This window comes from Achroia grisella, unplaced genomic scaffold (assembly GCF_030625045.1).
Source record: "Achroia grisella isolate CSIRO2021 unplaced genomic scaffold, CSIRO_AGI_Agris_v1 utg918, whole genome shotgun sequence".
Lineage (NCBI taxonomy): Eukaryota > Metazoa > Arthropoda > Insecta > Lepidoptera > Pyralidae > Achroia > Achroia grisella.
The window spans coordinates 2855063-2876845 of NW_026713067.1; the positions used below are offsets into that span (position 1 = coordinate 2855063).

The following is a 21783-nucleotide window of genomic DNA, read 5'->3' on the forward strand; positions in this document are numbered from 1 at the left end:
TTATGTGTGTATACTGTTCCCTTTGCCTTTGCGTTAGAGTATAAATAGAAAAAAATACTGTTGGCGCAGGTAGATGAATACGGTATGCAAGTTATTGCAGAATATTCTTTACTTTACCAACTTTATTTTAACAATTTGAGTGTAGGGTCTGGTCTCTACTCAGAGAGAAACTTGAAGTCTATATTATATATACTAATTACGCAACGGATTTTAATGCAATTCTCAGCAATAGATAGAGTTATGCAAGGGGAAGATTTATGCGTATAATATATGCGTGTTATAGTATAGGACAAGCCGAGACATTCAAAGATTTGTATTGCATCCGTGCGAAGTCGGGACGGGTTACTAGTTAATAATAAAACAAACAGATGTATATAAAAGAAATTTTATTTATCAAATATGACTACGTGCGTACAAACTTAATGTTACTAAGTTAAAAATGTACATACAAAAACTTGGTTCCACTTTACGACTTCACAAACTAAGATATTTTGGTTTATAAAAATTATAGGCCGTACGCTGCAAGTCTATTATTAAGACAATTTGTAACTAATTTATGTAACTATATGTAATTTTAACCGTTACAACGTCATGGAGTCTTATTGAATGTATACTTAACACATTGTATTATGATACCTTTGACAAGCACATTTACTTATATCTTGAAATGTAACTTTGTATTATATTCAACAAAATATTACGTTACACGTTTTTAGTATTAATTATTGTTTATAGTATTGATCGAAACCTGTACTACCAGTACAGATTTCCAGACTCTCTCCGGCATCTTATAGTAGGTGATTTTAAATATATTTTTCATATGTATTGAAATGTTATTCTTTATAAGAGTGCTTACACAATTTCATACAAAATTTGTTTTGTTGTAAATTACGCGGGCTGAAATATTGAAATATTTGATTTCAAATACTGATTAGGGGATCGATCTTGACACATACTTTATCTTTAAAAAATATATAAAAAGCATAAAATCTGTATAAAAAATAATATTAATTACCGTTCTTTACGGAAAATGTCGAAATATTAGCCTGTCATCCGTACCATAATACAACGCGCAAAGTACATGTCTAAAATAACAGAAAATGGTTGCAAGAAATATATACATAACTTAAATGGCTACAAAAGCAAGCTTCATTATGTTACATTATATAAATGCCAATAATACAATTTGGCGGGAAAATGCTGCTTAATGTCATAAGAAAATATTTACTTACAATAAATATAAAATGCATACGAAAATGAGTATAGTTATACGGAACTAAATATAACATAATTGCATATGTAAAGTAATTGCCATATTGAATATTTCATCTTTAAGCTTATACATCAGAATAACACAATAAAATTCTTCAAATTTCTTGCGGGTAAACCTGCGGCTGTGTGTTATAAGAAGTTATTTAATTAAACTGATTGTTATTTCATTATAGTAGAAGATATTAAAGAAGAGTCCGTTCTTCCTCTACTGTATAAATGCTGAGTGAGAATAACATTCAGCGTTACCAGTATGTTTTTAAGTTGTATAGTAAATATTATTGTGGATAAGAAAACTGATGTAATGCTGAATAAATGTCTTTATTATTATTATATTATACCGAAGCCAGCGGTAGAGAAAAAACATATTTTAAAAGAGCTTGTCAACAAGTATTCCAATAAAACATTAATCTATTCTATTCTAAACTATGACTAATACAAAAGTGTAGGACTCCAAAAGTATACATCTAAATGATAATACAATAAAAGACGACTCACAATTGCGACAACATCGCGTAGATTATACACACATAAAAAAACAGAATTGAGAAACTCCGCCCCTCATGAAGTCGGTTAAAAGATCACCATTGATCGTGTTCACAAAGAAAACAGTGCATTGAATATGAAATTCTAAATAACACACAATACAGTATAAAATTGTTCAAAACACTTGACGAGTATATACCGCTTATGTAGTAGATTCTACAGTTATAAAAATAAGTATATCTAAAAGTTCATATTATCAATAACAGAATAACTCGCGCTTCGTTTGCATCTAACGGAAAAAATCCCCATTTTTACAACATTTTTCATTTACACTCTGCTGCTATTGAACATAGCGTGATGTTATAAGATTTTTCCAATTCCAACCAGTTCCTGAGATTAGCGCGTTCAAACAAATAAACTCTTCAGTTTTATAATATTAATATAGACTTTTCTAATTATTTTAGTATTCATTAAATGTTTCGACCGCACAGTACTGCACCCAATAATTTCTAATATACTATAAACCATTAAACGCGGTCAAAACCTATTGGGCAAAAATATTAGTTCTATAGGGAATGCCCCAAAATACCGAATATCACATGGTAATTTTTTACACTACGAGTCAATACAAAACAATTTAGAGGCCCTCTTTGGCCTCTATTAAGGTGTACCACGGGCAATTGATTACAAAGAAAATTGTAAAAAAATATAACAGATAAAAAGACGACCACCAACAATCAATGCAATACCAACCAATATCTTGAAGTAATTGCAAAAGGCGGATTAGTAGGGTTCACGTCGAGGTCCTCACCTACGCTCTCTCCTAAGTAGCCCTGTAATTCGGTTTAAGTGGACCATTTAAGTAATTTAATTCGGTTAATAAAGCTGGACGCAGTGGTTGGGGTCATCGTATTCGCCGGCGAGGACGGTGTCGTGTGATTTCCATAACTGTGTCTAGTTGTATTATTCAGTAATTGTTTGTAGTTTCACATATAATAATTGTAGTTGAATTAAACAAAAATAATACTAATTCAGTAGCCAGTACTGCCCTGCAATTATTGCCCATGAATATACCTTTAGGTTTAATAAATGTTATGATCTTACGTGTATAATCCACAGATGACGGTTATCAATAGATTTCACAATTGTATATATTTTGCGTGTCCATACGATAGTGATAATTAATTTGATTTTGTAATTATGGGGTCAAATAGCTCCGCAATGTACCATAGCGGGTCGACCACAAGGTACACCTAGAAGTTGAATGATTATTAAATCATTTTAATTGATAGCATAATAATCGATTTTTAATTGTATAATAATCGATTATTTTACCACAACCTTAATGTTGGGACCCGTGGCATGTGGCAGTACTTAATATGAAACCAGTTTCATTTTATTTTTTAAGACCATTTGGACGATAAAACTGTTTTTACTGATTATCTATTATATTTTAGTGCAAGACGGAGGCTGAGTACTAAACAGATTTTATATCAAGGCACATACAATTGACACGTAAGTTTCGGTACAAATTGAAATTGTACAATCTATCTCTCTACCTGTTGTCTGTGGAACAACGCTTATGAATTACTAATCGAGTTGACCAATTTCATTATTCTATCAATTTTTAACAAATCGCTGAATTATTTAACGTCCATATTTATGAACTAGTCGGGGTACCGAGCTTGAAATACCCGGCCGCGTCCGGAGTCGCCGCACGTGAGTTATATCCGCGCGCCCAGCTTGTCGGGCTGCGCGAGCACGTTGCACGCGTCGAGGTGCGCGTAGAGCGCGGCCAGGTACTCTTGCTTGTGGAACGTGAAGTGCTGCACGTGCGGAGACTTGTCCCAACACTTCCACGTGCACTGTTCAGGGGGAAAGGTTTCATTTATATAATTAGCCCGATTTAGCGCGAGAAAGCTAACTCGCGCTTTCGATGGAAATCATTGTGGTTTACTTCTGGTTCTTCAAGACATTAACTGTGATGATTTCCATGAGAAGCATTCTTTGATCACGGTGGCCTAACTGACCTGACTTCTTTTTATCGTACCATCTTAATCTGTCTCTCACACACAGGTCTCTTTCTTTTCCTTAAAATCACCGTTCTACTTCATGTATTTCGCCAATTTAATTCGCCAAGCAGCTTACTTTGTAAACTGTGTTTAGGTTGAAGGGTGGAAATAAAGCTATATATACAGGATATAGAGATATAACACTTAGTCCTCTAGAATAGCAACGCAAGAATGATCTCGGGCGTCACATGATAACGTAATGTTCGCGGTGTTCATATATATAGGTGACGGTTAGATATTTATCATCAGATGAATCTGTCAGCTTGTTCGCCACTATAGTACCATAAAAAAATTACAATACATACCTTGATGCCCAACTTGACCCAATTATCGTGTAGCATCCGATTACTCTTCTCGGCTCCGACAGGGTCGGTCTTGGACAAGAAGATCAGCGCTGGAGCGCGACACGGGTTCGAGTGGAACAGCTGGGAGGAACGAATATAATGTGTGGTGGCTGCGTCGTGGAAGGTCTTCAGATGGTACCTGCAAGTCCGAGATGCAGTTTAGAAAATGGCCGATACCAATAAACTATTACAATATTAGTAATATTATGAATACTAGATAGACTAGTAGACTCGTTCCCTACGTTGTTGAAATTGTACGTTGAATACAAATATACTCATTAAAATATGTATTTCAGAATAGAATAGAATAGAAAATCTTTTATTCAAATAAACTTCATTTAACACTTTTGAACAGTCATCAAAATTTTTTTAATCTACCGCTCATTCGAAAACTGTTTTATCACAAGAAGAATGAGCAAGAAACTTGTGTTGCTCTTTTAAATAATCGTTGTAATCGTTCAATGTTGCAGTCATCACGAGATAAGCAGTTTTCATCCCCTCTGACTACCCCATCTGGGAGAATTTTAGTAAAAGGGTGGAGAGGGGATTGTTAATATTGGGGAATAGTGGCCCAATTGCTACCAATGTCAGGTTCACCTTACGGTTCCCTCTGAAAACCATCTTGGTTAATTGTTGTTAATTTCACACCAGGATGGGCTAACTGATTCGACTTCATATTCATCTCACCATCCTTTACTGGTGCCCCACGGTAGCTCAATGCTCAATGCTTACACCATTCCATATTTATTAATGGGATGTTGCTGTCAACTTATTTAATATTATTTTTGTTAATATTTGTATTATTTTAGATACTTCTTTTTTGACATGTCCCTTAAGATTTGCTTAGATTTGCTTGTTAGCCCACTTGGAAAATATATATTTATTTTTGTATTTTTATTTAAATGTGATTCAAACATGATTGGACATTAAAATCTCTTTACAAAACAAAACACTACACCTTTTATCTTTACTACATATATAATTAATCCCGGTTTTTATTAAATAGTTGTATAATAATCCTGCCCCAGTCACAGTAAAAAAACACTCAAAGTACAGTTTTATTTACAAGACATATTTATATTTAATTGAATTAAACCAACATTTTCAACAACAGTTTCAATAAATCAGTTGTGGAATAGAATAGAATAGAAAATTATTTATTCAAATAAACTTAATTTAAGCACTTTTGAACACTCAAAATTTTTTTAAATCTACCGCTTATTCGGAAAGGTCATCACAAGAAGAATAAGCAAGAAACTTGTGTGTTGCTGGAATTGCTTGGAATTGAATTGGATGTGGAATTTTCTTAGAAAACTCCTAAAGGACTTTTTACGGTTTCTCTTTGTGTTGCTATATAACCTCATTAATTTGATATCTTATAAACGAAGCCCTTGTCTACTATGCGACTTACAAACGAATATACCTCTCAGTAGATAAGGTCTCGTCATTTTCTTATCAACTTGTCAATTGTACATAGAATTGTACTAGTTTTTTTTAATGAAAGATAAAGGAATGATGCACGCGCCTGCGCTAATGGTTTACGCTGGCAGGGCACCAGTGGAGGATAAGATGAACATGAAGTCAGGTCAGTGAGCCCCTGGAAACAAATTCGTATTGAATTTGTCACGATGGTTTCCAAGGGAATCGAATGGAGGTCAACCTGACATTGTAAAGTACCACGGCGGACTTAACAGCATTGCTAATATAGCAAGGTTGATGTACTGTGTGTGTGAGAATGTTCTAGAATATAAAATTCTTTGTGAAACGCTCGTTTCATTTATATTTAGCATAAGTGTCGCAATGCGCACCGATCGAGTACAAAGATCGCGGACGCCTACACGCTGAAAATGCTGAAAAAACAATGATTTATATGCTGAATTTACGTGTACAATTTCTATTATTGGAATTTAGCGTCTCCGCTTTAAAAAATGTATAGATAAGGCTCGTAGTTAAACAAGTAACACAAATATTTGATGTACAGTGCCTTGTACATTTTAATAAAATAAATGTAATATTATATAAAAAATACCCAAAGACGAAGTTCTATAAAAATCTTAAAACCGTTGAAATAAGAGTAATATTTGACTTATATTTTAAAACTTTAAATTAAATAAAAAAAATATATACTACGGGCGGCAGATATGAGCATGAGGATTTCTGTGTTTTTTATGGTGCGAGTTAAAGGCCCTCTTATGGTGGAAATCAGTTTTATTTTGTAAAATACACAAAATTTTATGTCAACCAAATCGCCTGTGTCTTACCTAACTGCAAGGAATATACCTACTACTTATTCTGTTGGTACACTTAACACATTTATAAAATAGCGAGCGGGCGGGCGGTCGAGAGTGACCGGGATTGGTCGGCCTGTTCCTACAGTTCCGGCATTGTTTGTAGTGATTGCCACAATACTTATATTTACAAAAGAGAGTAAAAATGTATTTCGAACAGATTGACATTACAATTATATTGTATTTATTGTAGTATCAATGTGTTAAATATATATATTTATGGATATTACAATATAGTTTAAATAAAAAAAACATCTAAGTTTGTATTTGTAAAATAGTGTAAAGGTGAATTTAGAACTTAATGACGTAGGAAAAAGGATTGGTATTTGAAAATCAAGAAGTTTATACTCTGTGCTATAAAATATCTCTATGCTTTGTAATTAAGTAAAGAGGGATAAAAATTAAGGTCGCGAATCCCAGTTCTTAATGTACTACTCCAAAACTTTTAATACAATACTCACTCCATGTATGCTCTGAGGGTTTTTTGCATGATTTTATTCTTTGGGAACACAGCGGCTGGCACTCCAATTGAGATCTCACTGACGTCGGCGGCGGAGTCCCACACTTGAGCTACCACACGGTCGAGGACTGGCAAGTATCTAAAAAAGAGTCCTAGATCAATTTACACAGATTAAAACACAGATTGCCTTAGAGAGTGTGGCGACCACAGAGACAATATTATTGTTTTATATGTTAGTCCTTATGGTATCGCCAATATCTTTACATAGTATTAAATTAAGTCGCTTTCGCTGTCTGTTCGCTTAGATCTTTTAAATTACGCAACGGATTTTTTAGATAGTCATCCAATAGGAAGGTTTATATGTATAATAATACACCCGTGCGAAGCCAGGACGGCTAGCTAGTTGTTATAAAAATAATCTTAAGTTGCCTGAAGGATTTATTTTAAATACATACACAATTTACATAAAAAAATACCAAGACCTATACATACAATCATACTCATGATTATAAGTTTGCATCGCGCAAGATATCGAACCCGCAACCATCAGAAGTAAAGCGGTATGCTAAACTACCATATCACCGAGGCCTTCAAATAAAAGAATGAAATAAAGAAGAATCAAACTCGGTTTAGAATTGTTTAAAATTTAAACGATAAGATACACAACGACGTAACATGTTATATCTTTCTCTAACAAATGAATTGTGTAACTAAACAAAAAAACCTGTTAAACGTAACATTTTATCTAAATAATACGATAAACAACATAGCGGAGTTTAAAGGCCGCCTCATCTGATTATGGTGGCACTTATTTCTTGTACAAAAATATTAAGTAAAAAATTACAATTAGACTAGATATCAACCAAGTAAATTGGCTGTTTTTAAAAAAAAAACCAAAGCCGTAAAAGTACTCATTAAAAATATAGATAAAGCAAAATTTCACTTTTTTATATATTTTATCTAGAATACTAGCGGACCCGTATGCATGCCAGTTTTATCTAAATAAAATAAAATTGAGACCTCTGTATATAAAATAAAATTTACAGATTTTCATAAAATGTTTATGTAAGTATATACGGTACTTACATAAAAAAATATTTAAAATATGTTTGCCTGTTGTTCTTTCTAATCTCTGAAACAGATTTTGACGGTACTTTCATTCGTAGACAGCAAGGAGTAACTTAGGCTACTTTCATGTTCGAAAATTTATTTCTTTTAATTCATTGGGAAACTTACAAGAGGAAATTTGCTGTATACTATTTTAAGATAGATAGAGATAGATATAGACAATAGATATACCCACCTGTCTTTGTTGTTCATTACATGATTCATGACCTCGCCCCATATGTATCCACCGACTGAGAACCCATGCACAACCATGGGATGTTCGTTTTCGTTCGTGGCTATGAATTTCAGCACATCACTGGCGACGAGCTGCAATAGAATATAAATAAATAAACCTTCACTCTCATGCTAGATGAATCGAGGTTCGAACCCCTAGCGGTGCCCTCGAGACTACATCGTCTCGACCACACATTCACACACACGACACCGTCCTCGCTGGCGAAGACGACGATCTCAAACACCGTACCGCGCAATCAACCGGAGCGCCTTTGCGCGCCCAGCCGCTCCACACCGGGTGCCTCCGATCGATCTCCCGTCCAATTCAAACAGGGATCGAAATTACGACGGGCTGAGCTGTGGTTCGAATCCCTAGCGGTGATTTCGATAAAACTAAACCAGAGATGCCGAACAAGTATTCTCGTACAAATACTGAGATTTATTTAATATATTTAATCGAATTAGGTGTTATTTGTAACGGAATTAAACAAAATACTATTATACAAATACATCAAGTAAATACGATATTTTTAACCTTTTTTATCGAATACAACTGTATATCTATATATCCAGAACTATATAACTGTATATCCAGAAAGTTCTGTTACGAATGAAATACAACACACAGTAGTATGATTACAAGCTGCCCCGCGCCAACTTCGTCTGCATCTTACTTATTTAACATTTATCATTAGGTATATCTCTAAATAGAGATTTAGAATATCGCCTTAATGTAAATGAAATAAATATATGATTATTTTTCTATTGATTCTATTTCCAGTAACAAAATTAATATTAAAATTTCTGTATAAAAATATTTCAATAGCAATATCTCATCGCAAACATGAATAGACGGCACCAAACATATGATTTATGACAATAATCGAGATCGCCTATTTATTTAGAGGTCCGTAGTGTAATTAAGAAGCCTATTGTACACAGTATCTTGGATATTACCAGATTGTTTGCAATTCCTACTACAAAACATCTATACATATAAATAAAATTGGAGTGTCTGTTTGCAATATTGAAATAACCATTTTATACTACATGAATATGAATATAAATACGGTACATACACCAAAATATCATTTTTTACAATTTTGTCTGTCTATCTGTCTGTCTGTTTGTTTGTTCCGGCTAATCTTTGAAATGACTGCACCAATTTTGACTGGACTTCTATTAGCAGGTAGCTGATGTGCCTAATATAGAGTAGCTTAGGGTATATCATTTAAAAAAAATCTCTAATTAAAATTTTTGTTAAATTGCATGCGGACGAAGTGGCGGGTACAGCTAGTAAGAAATAAATAACCTGGACAATTAACTACGGGTATTTAACAACTAATATAAATACTAATTAAATCATACTCATGAATACAAATGTTTGTACCGGGCGAGGAATCGAACCCGCGATCATCTACAGTAAAGCGGTCTAAACCGTGTATATATATTTATAAATATAACATGTGCGTGCATCCGTGATAAACTATTTTAGTTCACATGACATTATTAGCTGCTTCTGCGTGTCTCTCGCGTTCCAAATGTTCTGCATACATTTGTATACAAAGTAATCACATATCATTTAATAACGAATTGCATTAACTCCAAAAATAACAATATAGAAAAATCAACTTTATATACCAGACATTTAGAGTCCATTTTTAAACAAAAATGTTTTATTTAATACACTTTCGTTTCCAAATGAATTCCATACATTTGTATACAAAGTAAATATGTAAACATATCACACACCCAATACAGATTACATTAACTCAAAGAAACAATCTCGATATAGGAAAATCAACTTTAAGCACAAAACATTTGAAGTCTATTTCTAAAAATCATTTTTTTCAGTTAATGCACTTTGTTATTAATCGTGTGATATATGTAGTAATCGGCTGTTGCCGTTGCGTACTTGAAATGGTACGTTAACTCTATGTACTTTATTGACCTTGGTTGTGTTAGACAACAGCTTAAGACGATAGCGGGTTCAATCCCTGTACAGTATAAGCATTTATACCCAAGGGTAGGATTTGTATTGGTCTGGATGTTGATTGAACAATTAACACATAATACGAAGCTGGCCTCTCCAGCTTCACCAGCCAGTGCAGCGGGCACAGATTTTTGGAGAATTGTTGCCTGCTATGTATCCGAAGAACCTGCCCTGCCCCTCAGTAGATCTTGGATACAGAACTACAGAACTTTATTTGTATAAAAAGAGGGATAGATAAGGAAATGACCGCTACGGATCCTGTTCTAACTACGGTCCGCTACGGTATTGACCAGTTATTTACTAGTAGTCGCGTGCAGTGAATTAACGCTTCAAGGACTCCTGCCCGCTCGCTGACCGGTCGACATCATTCTAACAAGTTGGCTACAAGTTAAATTGGCAATCGTGAATTGTCTATATTTGCATATAGGAAGTGTCGTAATAAGACCCCAAAAAGGTCGAAATTTTTACTTGCCGATCGGTCGACATCATTCTAACAAGTTGTCTACAAGTTAAATTGTCAATCGTGAATTGTCTATATTTGCATATAGGAAGTGTCGTAGCCTAGTATAATAAGACCCCAAAGATTTCGACATTTTGACTTGCCGACCAGTCAAAATCGTCCTAACAAGTTGGCTGGCTACAAGTTAAATTGGTGACCGTTTATACTTAAACATAGGAATTGTCGTAGCCTAGTTTAATTAATTATTAAGACCTTAAAAATGGTCGTAAGTTTGAATCAGATTAAAATAAAGCTTTCTAATTTTTAAACATGAAGTACTAATATGATAAATTAATATGATAAATTTTCTGATCTTAAATATTTTTTGTTAGGACATTTGTGGGACATTATATTTCATTGATTTGATATGATTGCAGTCATTTGTTTGGTACATACTAATGAGTGGGTGGGATACTAACCTGTGAACCCTTAGCCGGCCACATAAGCTGCCACGGCGTGCAGGACACTGAGAGCACATCGAAGCCCTGTTCCAGGTACAGTGTGGCATACTTCATCACGTGCTTCTGTCGGGCGAGCAGCCAGTTGATCATAACGCAGAGAGGTTTGTCTGGCTGAGTATTCAACCTGTTGAACATAAGTAAATATAAAATTAACTCTGGACAATTCACACAGCGCCGTAGAGTCCCGAGCTAAGCTTAGCTTTGTGTTAATCACTAAACGATTAATGGAAATATTTAAATACATTTTTTGGAAATCTTTACATAGTACAAAATAAAGTCGCTTACCCTGACTTTTCGCTTAGATCTTTAAACTACGCAATGGATTTTAATACAGGTTTAAGCGACAGGTAGTGATTCAAGAGGAAGGTTTACCTACACGTATAATGCGACACCAGTGCATAACCGAGACCGGCTGGGCAGTATTTTATACAAAGGTAACTGTAAAAACTAAACTTTATGAAAAGTAATCTTTTTTCAAAGATCTACTTCTTTTGCGCATTGTTCCTTTATATGCTTAAACGGATGAAAATGAGGATGACTGCAAAGTATGCTCCAAACCCGAGGAAGGTCTTATGGAGCGACTAATGGCAACTCTTCGTAATAAAGCTAATTTTCGTGATCTCTACATATGACTTACTCTATCACTTAGTGATTCACTACAGTAGTTGTTTGTTAGCCTGAAAGTTCATTATAATTCCAAACATTAGCATTGAAACTGTAAGTACTTTCAGAATAATTTAATTATTTTTTTCAAACACTGTAAACTTAAGTAACATAACTCAAACCTCATTTGTAAATAATGGCTTATTACCATTTACAATTGTCGATACATTCGTATGTATAACTATTGTCTATGCATAATATAAAATAACTACATATGTACACACACGACAATGTCGTGATTTGTGAGAAAATGTAAAAAAAAACATTCTTTCCAATAAGATTACATAACGAAGGCAACGATTATAGTATTACTAGCTGTACCTGCGATTTCGTGTGAAATAATGAACTATTTTACAAATATTATAAATATGACACATATGTATATACTTTACTTTATAAGGTAAGTTTTCTTTATTTAAGCTTATTAAATAATTTAATAAGCTTTAAGAAAACAGAGTCATCGTCCTAGCTTCAAAAATTACAAATTTTCATACAAACATTCATTCCCTATTTCATCTTAAATTATTACTTCATCTCCCTTTAAAACGGTAAAAGGGCAAAAATTTTACCAAATTAGAATGTCATACCTATTAATTTAAATTTAATCAGTAGTCTAAAAAATAACTTTTAAAAATTACGATATTTCAATGCTTAATGTTTACTGTTAACTTATAGATTTGTAAATGATGAGCTAAATGTATGTGTTTTACATGGTAAATTAATAAACCTGTATGTACAACCTTTCAACCCTTTGTCGCAATAAAAAATAGGCTATATTCTTTCAGCCAGGCAGTGTGTTACTTTCGCATTTATAATATTAGCAGGGATAATATCCATTTATTTCACATTTAAATTTTTTTATTTAATTTTTCACGATACAATTTTATTAAATCTAATGTTTATACGGGAAGATAATATTATTTATGAGCTCCCGATATTACGAAACTGTTAAATTATAAAATTGTTACGATATCTAAAATTGTAAACAGTCAACAAAAAAATTTAAACATCAAATATGTTAACGATCCAGTCACTGAACCTGAGGTATTAATTACCAATATAATAAAAGAAATTGTAGTTTAGTGGGGGGAGGGGATTGTTAGTAATGGACTAATAATACCATTGCAATCAATGTTAAGTACATTGATTGTCAGGTTGATCTTCAGGCCATTCCTCCAGAAATCATCATAATAAAATCCCGCTAAATTTTCCACGTTGGGCTAACTGACCTGACCTCATGTTCATCTTATCATCCTCCACTGATAGATTACTCCAGTCGGCTCTTGACCACGGCTAGTCACCTACCAACCTAGTCGAAACGTCAACACTAATTAAGTTAAGACTAATTTATGGTAAATAAAGGTTATTTACCATAAATTAGTCTTAAGACCAGGCAATCATTCTATTACCAACCTTTAAAAAAATAATAACTCACTTCATGGTGCTCGGGTCTGCAGTGAGCTTCAGTTTCTCGTTGCTGATGTACTGGATATTCTTGGTAATGTCTTGCGTATGAGCGCCGCGGTCCATTGTCATCATTGCTACTGGCGCGCACGACAGCAGCGGCCGGAACGACTAAACAAAAAGAATCATCAAAATGTCAGTAAATTTTTTTTTATGGATGCTAATGGAAGGTGCACCCGCCTGCATTAACGATATAAGCTATGATAGCGAAAGATATGAAGTTAGCCCAATTAGAATATAGTGACGAATTCATTAGGTTTTAACTACGATGGTTTCCAGGGGGAACATGGTAAGTTGTTAGCAATGGGTTTACTATTCACCTTTACTAACAATTAACCTTCCCCCTAACGATTGCATCTGCATCTGATATACCCCATAACTATACCACTATACCATCTACAGATGGTGTAGTGGTATAGTTATGGGGTGTATTAAATGCTGAAGACGGGGGAGATAATGACTAGTGAAGTCGCCACAATGCCTAACTGAACTGACTTCGTGCACTTCCTATAATCCTCTATTGGTGCCCCGCCACATTTAGCGCAAGAGGATACTCATATTTTCCTCATAAACAAGAAAGAATTGCAGCCCGTACGTGAATCTCTTTATCTAAAATAAAAACATAAATGGGTGAACCCATAGTATTGTTTACTGTTATAATATACTATTGCTAAGCCTGTCCGAACAGTATACCATCATCAACATATAATAAAACTTTTCATTTTTCTTATACCGTAGAAATAAACTTTTTATAATATTCAGAAGTTAACTTTATTGGAAAAGATGCCTTAAACGTATACAATACAGTTCAAAATCCAAGCATCGCTATAACACATTATGTATACATATAAAATACATAGAGACAGAACATGTCTGTGTATATTTTTATACGTTTATCTCGCAGAGAGGTAACAACCGCCTTCAATGTCGGCGGTCACGGTCATTTAAATTGGAGGCGTACGGTTTTGCTTCTCTTTATTTTATCCATATTATATATCGTACATATATAAGCAGCATTTTTTGTTAACGGATGATAATGGAATGGTGCATCAGACTGCACTAACGGTGTACCCTGGAGGGGCAGTGGAGGATGATAAGATGAGTAAGGACAGTTAGCACATCGTGAAAAATTCTCCAGGGATTTATCAGGATGGCTTTTTTTTGTTATAGATTGATGTACAACCTAATAGTATAGCTATCGGGACATCAAGAGAAACCAAGAAGAATCTAATCGAAGAAGAAATCAATAAAAATTAACCGAGGGCCAAAGGGGGTCCCCTGTTGATTTGTATTCTTCTATTGTGTAGAGGTCGACTGTACTAGTTTCTAAATATCAGTAATCCTCTCCTACTCTAGCTACCTACTGTCCGTCACTGCACTGCCATCATTCACTCAATCATTATCCATCATACATTACAGCGCTCAACGTCTATAGAATACCTATACCCTAAAACAAGCATAAAGTACATACTAAAGCATCGTCCCCTCCGATTGATCCCCCGTCCAATTCAAACGGGGATCGAAATTACGGCGGCCTGAGCCGAGGTTCGAGCGCCTAGCGGTGCCCTCAGACTCCCTCAGACTAAAGTGGTATCCGTCAGACGGGAGTTGGCCTTCAGCCGCTCCATAAGTCCTTCCGCGGGTTTGGAGTGCCATTTGCACTCGCCGGATATATCTTTCACCGGATGATAGGGGATCCGGTGAAGCTGTAAAGATCAGCTGTGGCCAACAGCATTATAGTCCCGAAAAAAAACTAAAGCATCGTGCATTCAATACAGCATACATCTGCAGCTTATTATTTATACAACATCATAGCATCCAGATGGTATGTGTCATAGCAGAGGAACACTCGGAGGAGGGGTTGTTAGTAACGGGGACCAGTGACTTGTAATTGTCACCAATGTACTGTCAATCTAAACTGAAATATTCAAAGTCAAATGCATTTATTCGTATAGAATATTTTTAGCCTTTTATGAACGTCATTATTTTTTTATATTTACTCTATATCTGTTTTTATATGTACTTCGTACCACAATAACAAAGAAAGGAAAGTGACTTTACTCTTATCAACTTCCATTGGTGCCAACAAACAAACAAGGTGATCGTCATCATCATGAGCAATACCTAACATGACAGAAGACCCATCGTACGAGTTCACATATACTTATAACATTGTTATTTATTCATACACTGCAATATCTTAATTGACGGTCTCATTCGTCTAGCGGTTTACCACACCACTTTACTTCTGATAGCCGTGTGTTCGATTACAAGGTGCAGGCACGGTACAAACATTTGTATTCACGAATATGATTGTTCGTATTAGTCTGAGAGTTTTTTATGTATTTCATGTATGTATAAAAAAAGTATATATATCAGTTGTCTAGCACCTGTAACACAAGCTTAACTTGGGATTAGATGGCATATGTGTGATATTTATCTAAGATGCTAGTATTCATGAGTTCCCGATATTTCGACGCTGTTAAATATAACAACATCGTTGCTAGCCATGTACCATGTCAGGTTGACCTCCACGTGGTTTCCCTGATAACCATCGTGATAAATTGTCATTTGCTAAGATAGGCTAACTGGATCTGTGTTAATAAAAATCTCACTCTTTACGGAACTCTTAGAGACGGACTTGCAATTCAAGCTATTGTCTTATATGCAAAGCAAGTTCCTAGTATCAAAATTGGATAAGGCACCGCAACTCAGTAGTCAAGTTGCAAAATTTGAGAATTGTTAAACAGAGAAAATAATGCAACCATAGAGTAAAAACGAGGAAAAATGTATAGAGAAAGATAGACATATAACAAACATGTAACGGAGCGATGAATAGACGGGACACCAATACAAAGTCTGCAAGAATGCAGTAAATATTGGTTTACTTAAAAATTGATCGTACACATAAAACGTAAAGTATATTTTAGCTTGTTGCTGATTAGAATAATGTATGCAAACTGATAGCGGAAACAAGAGAATATTAGAATTTATATTTGAAACTGTTTTGAAATCCGTAACCCTGAATATTATTTTATTAGAAACATATTAAGTGGAAAAAAACTAACTGATTTATTTTGTTATACATATTCATTATCATAATCACAGCTGACTATGAACGACAAGACTACGGTATTATTAGCAATGGGGATTACTGTTCTAATTGTTAGCAATATATGTCTACCACGTTAGGTCGACCTCCACGAGGCCCCTCCTGGAAGCCACCGTGGTAAATTCCATGCTAACTAATATGACTTAATTCTTAGCCTATAATCATTCAGTGATACCGTTACCACAGGCGGGAGCACCATTCCATTATCACCTAATTTACAAAAAGAAAATCTTAGCTTATTTCTACGTAATAAATAAATCCTTTTTATCTTTTGCCTGCACAGATTTTTAGTATAAACAATTAATTATTTAATGTATTAACAGCTAAAATAGGAAGAAAACTAGTTGACTTATACTTATTGAGTATTATGTACATATGTTGAATATATTTTACGTATTATTTACTTTTATACGTCTGTTATTGTTATTAGTTTATTTATATTATATATAGATAGCTCTACGCAAATATCGATTTTGAATTCTATGACAACACGCTCAAGTCCTAATTCAACATAAGTAGGAAAAAAGTAAAAAAATATCAAAATTTAATAGTAGTGTAACGCACGTCATAATATCAGGCGATATCTATAATTACACAGAGTACATCGTGCAACATGTGGTCATATCGTGGCTGACGGTAAAAAGTTGTTATTAGTTGCCAAGCATTTTAACATGTCATTAACTAAACCCTCCACTTTGTATGTACCTATACATAATTTTTAAAAAATCGTCCCTGATGTGGCACCACTGCTTAAGTTAGGTTAAATTGTTTTAATTTTATTACTTATTTTATTACTTTTTTTTAAGTATCCCACTCTAGTAGGCTTAAATCTAGCCAGCCAGGGTTTTCGTCCCTGGAGTTGATGTGGGGGTAAAGAGGTTTGCCCCGAGACAACTTAACCCCCTCGGATGGTGTGGATGACTAGTATCATAATCGTAATCAAATCTACAATCCTAGAAGTAAGGTGGTGTGCTAAATTGCTAGATCATCAAGGTTGACTTTTAATACTTAGGAATTACAACCACATATCAAGTATTAATATACTATCTAGTAAAAAAATATGTTACTATCACCAAGGTTGGTTTTTAATACTTAGGAATTACAACCACATATTGAGTATTAATATACTATCTAGTAAAAAAAATATGTTACTATCACCAAGGTTGGTTTTTAATACTTAGGAATTACAACCACATATTGAGTATTAATATACTATCTAGTAAAAAAAATATGTTACTATCACCAAGGTTGGTTTTTAATACTTAGGAATTACAACCACATATTGAGTATTAATATACTATCTAGTAAAAAAAATATGTTACTATCACCAAGGTTGGTTTTTAATACTTAGGAATTACAACCACATATTGAGTATTAATATACTATCTAGTAAAAAAAATATGTTACTATCACCAAGGTTGGTTTTTAATACTTAGGAATTACAACCACATATTGAGTATTAATATACTATCTAGTAAAAAAATGTGTTACTATCACCAAGGTTGGTTTTTAATACTTAGGAATTACAACCACATATTGAGTATTAATATACTATCTAGTAAAAAAATGTGTTACTATCACCAAGGTTGGTTTTTAATACTTAGGAATTACAACCACATATTGAGTATTAATATACTATCTAGTAAAAAAATATGTTACTATACTTACAGATCTATTACTCTTCACACCAACTCTAGCATTGTTAACAGCCAAGGAGACCGCTGTCTTGAACACACCCATCATGGATATGCACCTGCAGCAAATACACATCATGGTAACAGTCTATTGTTAGTTTTTTTTTTGTGACAACTGCAATACCACTCATGTATTGCCATTCCAGAGAATTGAGATGTCTGGCCTCTTATCCAGTAATTTCATTACCTAATCTGCACTTTTCAATTATAATAGCTTAGAAAGCAAGTTGCTTGGCAGCTGAAACAGATGGGACTGTGGTACCCAATCTACTATTTATTTTATACCACAGAAGTAGCATCAAATATATGGCCCATCTGTTGGTAATTACATTGCCACAAATTAATATCCAATATAGAAGATACACATGTGATTGCAGGAAGAATGCTGTTCTTCAAGACGGTATTATCAAGAAAATTTTCAAGGTCATGAGAATTATTAATATTGAAGACTATTAGATTTTTTGAATTCATTCACTTTTATGTTTTGTATTTAATTCTAACAATTTAAGGTTTAATATTTTTCAAGATGGGTGAAATTACAAGATGATGATATTTGTTAGTAATGATGACAATTAGATTCATTTAATTAATTCTAGTTTATGTATTTATCTAATTTAATCAAATTACTGCTAAGTTTTTCTTTCTTCATTGGAGATTAAGAAGGGAATTGTCAGTATTGCAGACTGGATTAAATTAATTTTATTATTATATCTAATACAACTTGACACACAACAATTGTGTGATAAATGTTACAAATAAAAGTAATAATTAATATAATTTATTAACAGTTATTTCTAATTAGTGATGAGATTTGTGTTTATTTTAGTATTGGTCTACCATTAACAATGAAATTGTAAAATATCAGAACGGAATATTTCTTTTGTTAAACTAAGTTTTTTTTAGTGAATGCATAAAAATCATTCTGTGCCAAAATACATTTTGAACCAACTAATGTGTAGGTGGGTTGTTGGTATAGTATTATGTTTACATTACTGCATGACAATGTAGCAAACAAAGGAATCTGTTTTGGATAGAATATTAAGATTTGACATAAATGCATTTAATAATAAGAACATTTAAGTACAAAGAAATATGTTCTTTGTACATAAAAATAGTATATGTAATATATAGTATATAACAATGTCATTAAAAGTAATATACAACAATATATTAAAAAGTATAATAAGTAGTCATATTCCTAGTAAACTCTGAAATAAATTAAAAAGAGAACAATCATAGAGCCATTGTCTATATGTTTTATAAGAGTTGATACCAGCCTTCAGAGAATTGAACCAAAATTTAATATATATAACAATAGAGAAAAAATAACTAAAATGAATAACAATTTCAGTTTCACATAAAAATTGTTTTGTTTCAAAATGGGTTAACACATGCAGACCACAGTATCAAAAGGAATCTCTGGAAACAGATGCTTATAAGTGACAGAAAATAAAATAAAATAGTACAACAGTGTAATTTAAAAAAAAAAATTGAAATTGGAAATTAATGAAAATGGATTGTTATTTTTATAAAGTAACTATATTAAACAACAACATATACATATAACATTGACTTGACAAATATAAGAAAGTATTGTAGATACAAACTTAGAATAAAAATATATAGAATTTACAAATAAACATATTAGAATAGAATTAAGCTGTGACTTTGTTTTAAATCATTTAAAGATAAAACTGAGGTAGTTGACACTTCTTTGTTTGAATACCAACAACACACAGAAAGTTTACTTTGTACAACAAAGATAAAGTTATTACATTTTTTTTAAGTCAAAATTATTAATTAATCAATTTAAATATTCATTTCAAAATATTGTATGGGCATTCAAATAGCACTTCACATTTAATACAATTTATATTTGGCTGATGCCTTTCAACAAAATAAAAAAATAAAAAGATGCGTGTTTATTTTTAATTACATAACTACACGCTCACAGGTGGTCAAACCACACGAAATTGTGTTATTTCTACATTCTAAAACAGAAACCGAAAGCCGATAATAAAGAAATTGTATTCCAAATTCAAATTATAATAGGTGTAAGCTTTTAGAAACTTACCTGTTATTAGACAGAAATTGATACGTTAGATCTTCTTGTACAATATGTAGGACCAACAAAGTAGACTTTATAGATCCAGTAGCACGATTATTTCACACAGTATTTAGAAGGGAAGCCGTCACTAATCGAGCGCACTATATACAAAATTATAATATATTAGTTTTTTATTATCGCTGGTATATGGGTGGTTGGTCGACGACTTGGTCTAGTTGACATACATTATCGTGCACGAAGCGTTCACGTGAAATTAGAACCAGTCAGTTAAAAAATTGAGGATGCAAGCCAAACGAGAAAAAAATTGTGTGTGAGTACTTCTGATCACACTTCGGAAGTTCTGACATTAAGCGAGGCCAAAAAAGTCAAAAGCAAAGCAAAGCCAAGATAACTGACAATGTACTAACATATTATAGATACTGCCGTTTGATATCAAATGATATCTATGTGTTTATGTCAACTATCTATTTGTCAATGTCAAATACCGAGTTCCATAGCTAGCCTGTGTTGTGCAAATATTTATAGTAATCACCACATTTATACGTATAATTAGCAAAAGAATAAAATATAATCACTAGATTTAATTATAAAACTACAGGTTTATTTATAAAATCAAAATTAAAACTTTATGTATAATCTGTTATTTTATTTTTGAGGCAAATTTGACATTACCTATGTTGACAGCTTATTGCTTTTTTTTTTATTAAATATTTTATGGCTCTGGATACAAGTCCTTTTTAGCCCAACATAAAATACAAAACCTTAAAAAAATTATAACTCTGATTCATAGTGTTGTACACATTTGAAAATTAATGTTAATTAGCAATTTATTTATTTCGAATTCCATCAACATTATGTTACATAAAAAGTCTACAGCCGAAGGGCGCAAAAACACGAAATATATTATATATTAAATTTAATTAAATATAAAGTTATTACATAAAAATACAATTGCGTTATTTGGACGATTTCGATATTTGCATTCTGCTAACTCGGCTGCACGTTTTAGTACATGGTACGATGCGCTGTATTGAGGCCGCTGGTTTTACACCATTTCTACTGTAAACATTTACAACTACTACCTATTAAGTGGATGTTCATTTAACTCGCATTAACACAAAATTAAATAAAGTATAGGTATTAATATAAATAGAGTGGTCGTATAAAAATAGGTTTTTTATTCATTAATAATAATATTTCAAAAAAAGAAAGACTGGTTTCTTTCTATAAAACAAAAAAACAAATAATTCTTCGTATTGTGCCGTATTTCTTTAAAAATATATTTGTGACGAATTTACTTACAAATCGCCATTGACTAGTTATCACGCTAAAGGAAATTACAAACTTGTCATTCGAAGTGGAATCTCTTCTTGTATTATATCTTATATATTTGCAATTAATTCTATAAAATAAATGTGTATATAGGTACAATCTGTCCCATCTCTCGCCTTTTTTTAAGTGGGGACACTCGTCTGTCTCTGGGGTTGGTTAAGACGGAAACTGAGATTCCTACTCAAAGACAGTGATGAAAATACTAATATACGCGATTCAATAAATCCGTATTGCAGG

At 33.1% G+C, this 21783-nt stretch overlaps 1 protein-coding gene across 3 annotated transcripts; it reads right to left on the reverse strand.

Annotated features, from left to right (window-relative positions):
• Positions 1–3194: 3194 nt before the first annotated feature.
• Positions 3195–20640, reverse strand: LOC131853970 (uncharacterized). Of its 3 annotated transcripts, none has more exons than XM_059205074.1 (9): positions 20622–20640; positions 20221–20354; positions 18121–18205; positions 13312–13451; positions 11172–11337; positions 8223–8353; positions 6921–7058; positions 4133–4310; positions 3195–3620 (listed from the first exon to the last, which is right to left on the reverse strand). In XM_059205074.1, exons 3-9 carry the CDS (start codon positions 18193–18195, stop codon positions 3480–3482), a joined length of 969 nt encoding a protein of 322 aa, XP_059061057.1. In that variant the 5' UTR covers positions 18196–18205; positions 20221–20354; positions 20622–20640; the 3' UTR covers positions 3195–3479. The 3 variants fall into 3 exon arrangements, with proteins under 3 accessions (XP_059061057.1, XP_059061056.1, XP_059061055.1); XM_059205073.1 differs by lacking the exon at positions 20622–20640 and adding an exon at positions 20439–20615; XM_059205072.1 differs by lacking the exon at positions 20622–20640 and having other exon boundaries at positions 20221–20615.
• Positions 20641–21783: the final 1143 nt, after the last annotated feature.

Bases quoted from the DNA above. Each gene is read 5' to 3' on its own strand.
- LOC131853970 (XM_059205074.1), bottom strand. From the start codon at position 18,195: ATGATGGGTGTGTTCAAGACAGCGGTCTCCTTGGCTGTTAACAATGCT. The intron at 11,338-13,311 runs GTGAGTTATTAT...TATGTTCAACAG, and splicing joins GCAGACCCGAGCACCATGAA to GTTGAATACTCAGCCAGACA. The intron at 8,354-11,171 runs GTTAGTATCCCA...ATTCTATTGCAG, and splicing joins GGCCGGCTAAGGGTTCACAG to CTCGTCGCCAGTGATGTGCT.